At 31.1% G+C, this 11,066-nt stretch overlaps 2 protein-coding genes across 4 annotated transcripts in view; one reads left to right on the forward strand and one right to left on the reverse strand.

Moving 5' to 3' along the window:
• Positions 1–369, reverse strand: part of LOC114299508 (protein FAR1-RELATED SEQUENCE 5) — a 9,771-nt gene extending 9,402 nt beyond the window's left edge. For 2 of the 3 annotated variants that reach the window (XM_028244277.2, XM_028244275.2), the window contains exon 1: positions 151–369. The gene's annotated coding sequence lies outside the window, so the exon portion shown is untranslated. The remainder of the gene's footprint in view (positions 1–150) is intronic. The other variant, XM_082913718.1, reaches the window with a different exon arrangement.
• A 4,303-nt stretch (positions 370–4,672) lies between these two features.
• LOC145806477 (uncharacterized) lies at positions 4,673–6,373 on the forward strand. Its single transcript, XM_082903556.1, has 4 exons — positions 4,673–4,878; positions 4,978–5,195; positions 5,410–5,420; positions 5,723–6,373. The coding sequence occupies exons 1-4, from the start codon at positions 4,673–4,675 to the stop codon at positions 6,371–6,373; spliced, it is 1,086 nt and encodes a 361-aa protein (XP_082759682.1).
• Positions 6,374–11,066: the final 4,693 nt, after the last annotated feature.

Here is an 11,066-nt window from a genome sequence, read left to right on the forward strand (position 1 = left end):
GGAATAAAGGATTAGGGATTGGGTAGGTAGTTTTTAGGGTTTCTTTCTTTTATAATCAAAATTTAAAAAAAAAAAAAAACAATGGAGTTGGTGCTTAGGAAGTAATAAAACAGAACAGAACAGAACAGAACTGAACTGAACAATACATACCCATTCAATTCAATTTGTATTTTTTATTGGGGTCGGCGAGAGTGTGCTCTTCCCTTCCTGCTGTTGTTGCGGATGTGGTGGGATTTTTCAGGAGATTTCAGGAGGGGGACAATGGGATAAAGAAATGACGACCAAAACAAGAATGAGTGAGAACTGTAAAAAGGAACCAGAGGATTATGTCAGCCCTCCTCCTCCGTCACTCAGGCTACTGCAATTCGCGTCTTCATTGCCTTTGGAATTTTATTTTATTTTTATTTTTATTTTTTTGTAAAATGTAACGTTCTAACATATAATTTATAAATATTTTCAATAAAAATAATAATAATTTAATTTAACCTTACTTTATCTTTTTGCTTAAATTCCATTTTGCCTTGTTTAAATTTGGTTACTTTCTTACTTTAAATCTTAAAGTTTATTTCTCACTTTGCGTTTAATATTTCAAATATATTTCAATTTATTCTTAAAGTTAACTTTCATTAAAAATTAGAAAAAAAAAAAAAAAACACATTAAGAGTCACATGGCATAACAAAAATTATTACATATAAATAATATCTCCAAAACAAACTAAAATCTCAATATAATAATATATTTTTTTATAAGATAAATTACATTTACCTCTCATGAGGTTTCTGACAAATACGGGGATCTTCCCTGTGATTTGAATAATTACAGTAACCTCTCATGTTTTATTAGAGGGGAAAGTGGCTCCACGGTCAGGCTTCTCGTGCCATAAAGTGCACTGTGGAGTTTTTCTCTAGACTTATGCTTAATGAATTTTGAGACAAATCTCAGCATCATTCTCAAGTTCCACGAAGTGAGTGGACCCGATCCTGAATCAATTTCCTTTCCCAATCTAATATGCCTTCAAAAGCATCTCCTAGAAGATTCTCAAAGGGCTCCTTCTAAGGATCATTCTTAGCCAAATCATAAGTAGCTCCACGAATTACTTTTTTATTGGGTCTACAAGGTCTCTTTGAAGTAAGCCTATAAGGGCTCCTTCTAAGGATCATTCTTAGCCAAATCATAAGTAGCTCCACGAATTGCTTTTTTATTGGGTCTACAAGGTCTCTTTGAAGTAAGCCTATTATATACTGTGTTCAGCTGTGACAATAAAAAAACCAGTCTTAACTAAAATAATATATATATATATATATTAGGAATTTTGAATAAGGATTTTTTTAATTTTTAAATAGGGAACAAGGGATTAAGCAGTGAAATAATCACTAAATAACTAAAAAAAGCCATGCTCTACAATACAAATCAGTTTAGACTTCATTCCAATTACCAGAAGAAACAAAAGAAAAATAGTGAAACATATTAACAAATTGATTGGAAAACATAAATCAAACTGGGATAACATATTGAAGAGTTGAGAACTTACATCTATGCCACAAAACCAAAACATGTAAGCAATTGCAACAGCAGAAGCTCTCCTCAATCAAACTGTACAGTGCACATACTCTTTTCCTTTTCCCTCTGAAATGGCCTATTCCAAAGATGAAACAGCTTTAGGTAATCCACTTTTCAAGGAATTTGGGCCAAAATATCTTGCCTTCCAATACATAAGATGTTAAGTCAAGTGCCCAAAAGCACCAAAAAGCCACTACTAATGCCACTTTCTTCACCCTCTCTCCTCTGCACTATTAATCTCTCACCTCTAATATGTATGGTTGTGTAGCGAGAGGAAAAGGATGAGAGAGAGAGAGAGAGAGAAAGAGAAAGGGAGAGAGAGAGAGAGGGAGACCAAGTCCTTATTGACTTGGCGCATAGAGAGTAGGGGTCATGGTTGTGTTGGTCAGTCACGGGCAGTGATGTTAGTCTTGAACAAAGGCCTTTTTCGTCTTTTCGCAGGCAAAAACAAGCGTAATATGGTCATTTTCTATAGGATACTAACGTCGTTTGCGTAAAATAGACGAAATGAGGGAATTTTGATATTGTCAAGTAAAGGAAGGGAAGTTACTGTAATTATTCAAACCACAGAGGAGGTCCTTGAATTGATCAGAAACCTCAGAGGAGGTAAATGTAATTTACCATTTTTTATATTATGTGACAGCTATTGTGATGTTTACAGTATAATTTTGAACACAAGTTAGTTTTAAGAATAAATTGATAAAAAAAAAAATTGAAACATAATGGGCCAAAGTAGGGAAAAAATAAACTCTAAAGGCCAAAATACAAAAGTGACCACACTTAAATGGGGCAAATTACTTAAATGGGGCAAATTATAATTTACCATATCTTTTCACCTTTGATCCTTTAACTCGAATGTTTCCGTGTAACCAATCACCATGATCCACGTCAACCAATTTGTGAAATTTCACACTAAGATAGTGTTTATTTCACTGAAATCAAACGATTATTCCATGAATATATTAATTCCTATATTTGGTTGATTCAAAAAATAATCACAAATTGCATTACAAATTTAATCATCATTTATCATTTCAAGGGAATAGTTATTCCACGTGAAAGCTTAATGAATGATGATTATATTACATTCTAACTCATTTTAATGAACCAATTAAAGCATAACTGTTAAATTGAGATTAAAAGCTTTATTTAAACAAACAAAAGTCGAATAAATGGAACATTGTAATGTTTCAAAAATAAAGAAAGAGACATATTAATGATTGGTTTGATCTTCCAGACAATTACGTAATTTTTGTTCTCCTCCTATTAATTCAAATTTGTATTTGTTTATTTGTTATATACATATTATATCTCATGCATCTCTACTTTTATTTATTTAATATCCTTTATTTTTATCTTTCTATTGCTCTTTTTATTCAATACAATTTGATTTCAGTTTCGCATAGTAAGAAATCATCATGGTAGTGAAATTATACAATAACATTATATAGAGTGATTGGAATTTTACGGCACAGTGAAATTACATAAATAATAGTGTACATAGTAAATTTGTACTATATTCTATTGTATTGATAATTTGTAATGTCTTTTAGTAAGTGAAATTTTGATCATTGAAAATGTTATTACAGAACTGTCGAAAAAACAGAATACAACGAGGGAGGTTTCTTAAAAAATATCGTCGACAATCGGTTGACACTGTTAGAAAGTCAATGATATCACACAGAAAAATGGCACAAAAAATATTGACAGTAGTTAAAGATAACGATAATAACAGCAATAGGTGTAATGAACTAAGGATAATTTGATACATAAAATATTTAATGTCATTCAATTAGTAAATTTTTAATTTCTAATTTCTTTTTAGTCAAGGACCTAGAAAGGAAAAAAATCCTTAAAATAAATGATTAATTACCTAAAAGTCCTATCTATATATTTGATAGTTGCTTAGGTTCTGGCAAAAAGTTTTTGAACCAATAAGTCCCATTTATAGGTAAAAAGACGTTTTTGCCCTTTAACCCAAACAAGTGTATATATAATAGCATTGACGTTATTTACTAGAAAGAAAAAACAAATCAGTTATGGAAGTACATGAAGATTCAAATCGCGAAGGATCTTGAGGGATTTATTAGTTTGGTTCGCTATTATACATAAATTGATTTCTCGGTTTTGACAGATTCATAATTGAGGCTTTTTGAGTTAAAATCTGTTGGAGTTTGTTATGTGCGATTTCGAGTTATTAATTGAAGAATTGATATGCTGGTTTATAGGTATGTATTGTTTAGATTTTGTATATTATGTGTTTTTAGAATTTTTTTTAGTTTTGATTGAATTTATTTATGAGAATATGTTGAATAATTTCGATTTTTACAAATTGAATATGTGATTTACTGGATGATTTCTTGGTTTGGTTTAGTATTTTATGAATTGAAAACGTGATTTGTGAAAACTGAGAAAGCTCTTAGTATTGTTATGAAGTATTTGTTCTGGTTTTGTAGTTTCAATAAACTGAGTATTGTGCTAGCTGTTATTGATGTAGTCTTTTTTTTTTTGTTTAGATTGAAAGATGAATGAAAGTTCTACGAGTGTCCTGATTTTTTTGTTGTGCAAGTATAATGGTTGCACATTTGCAATTAAGATTGATCGAATTGTTACATAAAATCAGTTGGTTGATAAGCTATAGAATTGTTGTTGGCATTAGTTATTCATTTTGATTCAAAGTGTATTGATGTTGTTGTGAGAGGAAAAAACTCAACCATTGACTGTGGTAATCTCAACAAAAGATTGGATTATGGAGAAAGATAGTCAATGTTTGAACTTGAAGTTTGTGATATTGCATTGTCTTATAAAAACAATAAGTCTATAAACTTGTCAAACAGAGCATCTATATCATCCAATAGGAATTTGAGGTTAGAGGTTGAAGAAGAGGTTAATATGTTATCATCATTTTGTCGACACAAGGAAAAAGTACTTTTGTCTGCTGGTTGGGCAGTTAGTATTACATATGTAGGATAGAAATTTGAATGTGGAATTGTTGAATTTCGTAATGCATTGTCGAAGTTTTCTATTGATTGTGGATTTGAGTTCATATTTGTTAAGAATTATAAAGTTCATGTTACCGCACAATGTTTGTTTAGAGAGACAAAAGGTTATATGTGGAATGCTCATGGTAAAGTGGAAAATGCTAATGGGTTCTTTTATATAAGGAAGCTTAACAATGTCCACACATGTGGTGTTGAAGTACGTACGATGAATCATTCTCGTATGAGTTCTGATTTAGTTGCTGATTTGATTGCTGAAGGTGTTCGTGATAATCCATTGACACGTCCAGTTCATGTTGTTTGGGATTTTAAGTTGGGGTATGGGCTTAGAATTAGTTATTGTTAAGCTTGGTTGGGGGTAGAGAAAGCAAAAGGTGATATTTTTGGAGACTACTTAATGTTATTTGACCAATTAAGATGGTATGTTGATGTTGCAAAGAGTTATAATCCAGAGAGTTACATTGAGTTTGAGTGTGACAATGATACTAAACGGTTTAAGAGATTATTTGTTGTTTTTCATGGTTTCATTAGTGGATTTGATTATTGTCGACCTCTTTTGTTCTTTGACGGCACATTTTTTAAGGAAAGATTTAGAGGAAATTTACTTGCCGCTACAAGAAAAAATGGAAATCAAGGTACACAAGAAATCTGTTTTCTCTGTTCTAGAATTGATAAAGTTCTCAATTAGAAATATGATTGCATGTTTTAAATTTTATATAATGTTGTTGCTGTATATATATTTTTTATTTTTACAGTTATCACTTTAGTGTTTGATATTTTGAATGTTAAAGTGTTACCATTTTCTAAGAATAACAAAATATTCTCATTTTTTTTGTTTTGTACATGTAGGGTTCTTTCCTGTTTGTTTTGCAATTGTTGGCTTAGAGAATCAAGACAACTGACCTTGGTTTTTGGAGCATTTGAGTACAATTGTTTCACCAGAACGAAATATTACATTCGTGTCAAATCATAACCATGGATTAGTTGAAGTTTTACCAAAGGTTTTCCCAATGGCTTTCCATGCTTATTATTTATATCATTTTAAGATGAACTTGAGGCATCATTTGTGTGGTATGTTTAATGGATTGAAAGAAAAACTAATCACTTTGTTTGGGAAATGTGCATATGCTCCAATTTTTATCAATGTTTGATTGAGTTAAAGACTGAAGATGGGTCAAGAGTTGAAAAATTTTTAGATGACATACCATATGATCATTGGAGTAATGCATATTTTCGAGGGCAACGCTTTGGAGAGATGTGGTTGAATGTAGCTGAATCTTTCAATTCGTGGATACGGGAGGAACGCCATTTGCTTATCACAAAGTTGATTGATAGTGTAAGAATTAAGTTGATGAGAAAAATTACTAAGAGAAAGGAGCTTGTTAAGAAATGGAATGGTGTGATATACCCCAAAATGGAGTCTGAGTTGCATGATGCTTTTAATACTTCGAGGCCATGGATTGTTAGTTCATTTGGGAATGATGTCTATGAAGTGTATTCATATCCATCTATTTCAATTGACATTAGTAGACCAATATGTTCTTGTGACGAGTGGCAGTTGAAAGGGTTTCCATATGCACATGGAGTTGGTGTTATACAAAAGAGTAGATGTGATTTGAGTTTATTTGTTGATCAACACTTCTATGTTCAAAGTTATCGTGAGTCCTATTATTTTCCCATATATCCTGTTCCTTTAATTTGGAAACCAGATTGTAATGTTGATGATGATAGTGATGTTGTTCTTCCTTCTTTGTCTAGGAAGCAATCAGGAAGGCCAAGTAAGAAGGGATTCGTTCCAATAGTGAGAAAGTAAGTCAAATTGCTTATGGTAGATGTGGGAAGGTTGGCAATCACAATAAGAAATCGTGTAAGGAGGCTTTGTGATTTTTTGTAGCTGTTTTGTGATTGTAAAAATTTCATATTCATAAATTTCTTGAAGTAGCAGTTTGTACTGTTGAGAGCTGAACAATAATCTTCTATGTTTTGAATAAAGTGATATTGAATTGAAAGTGAAAATATTCTTAGTTTCAAATTTTAGTTTTGAAATTGTTTGTGATAATATTGTTTGGTTGGCGTTGTGTTTATTTTTAATGTGAATTATTTGTTTGCTTGATTTTTGTAAATAAACTTCACTGTTGAATGTGTTGTTTTGAAATACTGTATAAAAAAGTGAACATATTCCCAGTTTAAGTTTTTAGTTCAAAATAGCTGATTTTGTGATAATAGTGTGAGGTTTTTGTTATGAATTGGAACTAGTTATAAATGTGATCAATTGAATAGATGTGAATTAATATTCTAAATAGATATGATCAATGCTCTATGTTTTGAATAAAGTAACAGTGGACTAAAAGTGAAAATATTATTTGTTTCGAATATTAGTTTTTCAAATTGTGATAATATTGCGAGGCAACAAATAAATTGTATTGATAATATTGTGTTTTTGAAAATTGAGTGAACATTGTATAAAACTGAAAATATTCTCAGTTTTAAGTTTTTAATTTCAAAATAAGTGACTGTGATAGTATTGTGAGGCAATAAAACACTGTATAAAAACTGAAAATATAAACAAAAACATCAACAAAGCACTGATTGTGATACAGTAAAATCTTGTGTCCACTATTTTCACATGTAATACTATTTTCACTTTTCCTACATAGTAGTGTGAGAAACAGGATAATAAAAACTGAAAATATGAACAAAAACATCAAAAAATGCCTAGTGCATATATCTTTGAGAGTATGACAAAATATTTCATTACACATTATAGAAATTGTAATATGTTTATGAGGCTATATGCTTGCAACTATCAACAAAAACATTAGTCATTGTATCAGAGTGTGACAAAAAAGAGTTCATTGAATTATACATAAAAAAAGATTTCATTGAATATTGTAATCTTGACTGTACTCGACTCTGATTGATCTCTATGGATCACTGAGGAACTCATGTACCATGTCTGCTCTCAGTCTTGTGGATGTGCCTGGTAGTAATGTGTTTGGAATTGGTTGATGCCCTATGTATTGTCTTATGATGTAGCAAACAATAATTCCACAATCAGTTCTACAGAAATTATTTTTGACACAGTTAGAGAAAAAATAATTTTTTTTGAAAAAGATATTAAAATTTGTTAGTTACAATAAACATAACATACGTCATTGCTTCTTGTTGAGGGCTGTCTTTGACTGATTCAATCTTCACATCAGGATTCTATGCTTTTTCTACTTGACAAGGTGAATTCTTCATGTATTCATTGACATTTTTTGCTGTAAAAAACATCAATATAAAGTATGTAATGATTTACATTTGATTATTGTAATGGTAATCTGAAATTGTTCTTACTAATTGATATATTACATTGTAGTGCTTGTTTTTTCCTTTTTTTGGTCTCAAAGAGTTGAAATGTTTCCAAGTCCCAAAGTGTTTGTTGATAACAAGTAATGTCCAGTGATTGCAATTGTGGATAGGGATATGGATGTATCTACATGTGAGGGATTCTTGCAAAATATTTTTCAAAATATTTTTTCTTTTTTTTTTTCTGAAGTTTTCTTCTTCAACATTGGCTGTTTTTTACAAAAAAATATGAGAATATTCACAGTAATGGTACGAAACTCATTATTCAAATCTCGATCAAAAGCAACAAACACATGATTAAGTACGATTTGTTACTCAAATTGTTTCGAAATCTAAGTATATTCTCAGCAATGATACCAAACTCAAAATTTGAGAACATTCACAACAATGATAACAAACACAAAAAATCAATTTTGAAACCAAAATCGAAAGGAAGATAAAGTATAGAATTAACACATGTACATTTATTCCTTATCCAATATAGACTTGACAGTACGAAAGACTTGCCATTGTACTCAGCTCCGTCACTAGAATTCTGTACTTGTGGTTCTCTTTCAAGAATCTTAGCATATGCAACAATTGTCTGTCAAATTGGAACACAAAAGTGATGTTAATAAATTAATGAGAAGTTTTTCAGTATTAAAATATTGCAAATTTTATATGTACATAGCTGGATATGTCGTTTCCTTTTACCAAACGCTTGATTTCATTAATAAAGACACAATTGTCATATCTTGCATCAAATCATATACAAGCACTACAAAACAACAAAAAATGTGTTAATAATTAATTCAAAATATTTTTTGAAAATAGAGCTATTTCTCAGTTTCATTTCATATTTTGTACTATATGAAAAATTACAAGATTTATGTAAGATTATACCTTGATTCTGTTTGTTTTTCTTTCCAAAGAATTTGTAGTTTATATTTATCTTCAAGAGTTAGCAATTGAGCCATAACATACTTGTTAGAAATTGACTCATTTTTGTGTTCCTTCTCTTTCTCAACTTTAACTTTATTGTCTCCATACTCATAATCTGATATCTCAGTAGTCTCCCTTGCTTTAGCTTTGATCTTTTTATTCATGGAATTCTGCAGATTTGTTTGTCTTGATTTTGTCAGATCATCGGCTTTTATTGCACAAACTTGTTGAGTTAAGTCATGGACCTCTTCCTTCACTAATTGATTCTGTAACTGAGAATTTTGACAATCGTTTGCATTTGTATTTGTTTCACAATCTTTTGTTGCAAAAGTTTGTTGCGTTATCTCATGGACCTCTTTCTGATAAAGCTCTTTGTCCACCACTTTTGAATTTTCATGGACCTCTTTCTGCACCACTTGAGAATTTCTATCATTTATAGTATGACCTACATTCTCTGCATCTATCCCGGAATTCTTTCCTTCATAAACTTCTTGGGTTTTCTCATGGACCTCTTCTTCAACCAATTGGTTATGCAATCAAGAATTTTCATCTTTCAATTGTTGTATTTGTGCTGTGAGTAGCCTGTTATCCTCTTCAAGTTTATTTACGTATACGGTCTTCACTATGTTGTCAAGTTGCAAATTGTTGTTCTCAGTTTGAAGTTTCTCAAGTGTTTGTTGATGAATGTGTTCTTCTCCCTCAGGTGCATCATTGATCATAATGATGCACAAGCCATCAAAGTCTTCATTTGTGTCTTGTTGATTAACATCTCATTCATCTCTCATGTAGCTGGCAATTTTTGTGCTTTCAGAATTTTGCAATTTCTTATTTGTTGGCTTTTGTTGTTGGTGGCGTTCTTCAACATGTTGACCATCTTCTTCTTCTTTTTCTTCAGTATTTTCAGCATCTTCTTTTTCTTCTTCTTGTTCTTCTTCTTGTTCTTCTTCTGCAATATCTTCTTGTTCTTCTTATTCTTCAATATTTTTCAACATTGTTTTTTTCTTCTTTCTCTTATTTTTCTTTTTCAGTGTCATCAAGTTCTTCATCACTTTCCTCACTCAATTAAGCACTAGTTACTTGTAGGTCAACATACAATAGATATTAGTTTTTGAAATAATTGAAGTTTAAGAAACTAAAAAGTTTCTCAATAATAATTTAGTGCATAAAAATAGGGAATTTTCCTAACTTGAATTGAAATTCAAATGAGATGAGGATGTGACCTGTTTTGTTGTCAGTTCATGTAGTGATATGACTTTCATACGTTTGTGTAATTTGATAAGATTCCACTTGATCACACTTGGGCATGTTTCGCTTACTTTAGGGTGGATGATCAATGTGTGCTCACACAACCAATACTACAAACAAATATAAAGAATCTTTATCATTTGAATAAGAAATAATACTTTTTGTTATTAACAACAAACTAATAAAATAAAGTAAAGATGTCCTTATTAAGAGAGCCGTAACATATCCTGTGACTTTTGCTGGAGTTTTGTGGTATTTTTCAATTGAAGACATCAGCGTGTTCCTTATTGCTTCTTCCCAATTGTATTTTCTCATTGATTTTATGTCTTCTATGTAATTAAGAAATACCCATCCGACTGTTGTTCTTGATATAGAGAAAAAAAGCTTCAAACAAGTATACATACATAGTATCCTAATTACATCTTCGGTGTCTTCTTTCTTGTTGCCTTTCAATGCTTTTGCAACAAGTCCATGATGGTTGTGCTCGATAGCCTTTCAATTTGTATGGATCTTCTTGTCAGAAATGACGATATACTTTTATTTCCATAACCAAGATGCATCGGCTCATCTCCACAAGATATACCGAAGATGGACTTGATGTCTTCTATTGTTAGCTTTATAGTTTCTGGTCCTCACCGGAAAGAACCACTGCTGCTTGGTTGGTATGTTTGAATTATTTTGAATGCAATATCATCATATTTTCTGCATTGTTTATAATTCAACTTACTCTTCAATATTGCATCAAACAATAACCAGAATGGGGTTGTCTTCAACCCTTTAATATGCTCGCTCCAGAGTTTGATGTGTTGTAATACTTTCACTATTGTCACCATGTTTGATTTGAAGTTACTCTCCATTCTCTACGCTTTCACTTTAGCTTTTTCTTCTTCGAAGTTGATTCTTTGTGCTTTCTTATTGTTTTCCTTGCATTGCTCTTTAGTCTTGGCGTTTTCATGAGTTGATTTCCTGTACGAAAAATCAATATAGAG

The sequence above is a fragment of the Camellia sinensis genome, chromosome 2, assembly GCF_055761805.1.
Source record: "Camellia sinensis isolate YWXY chromosome 2, ASM5576180v1, whole genome shotgun sequence".
Taxonomy (NCBI): Eukaryota; Viridiplantae; Streptophyta; class Magnoliopsida; order Ericales; family Theaceae; genus Camellia; species Camellia sinensis.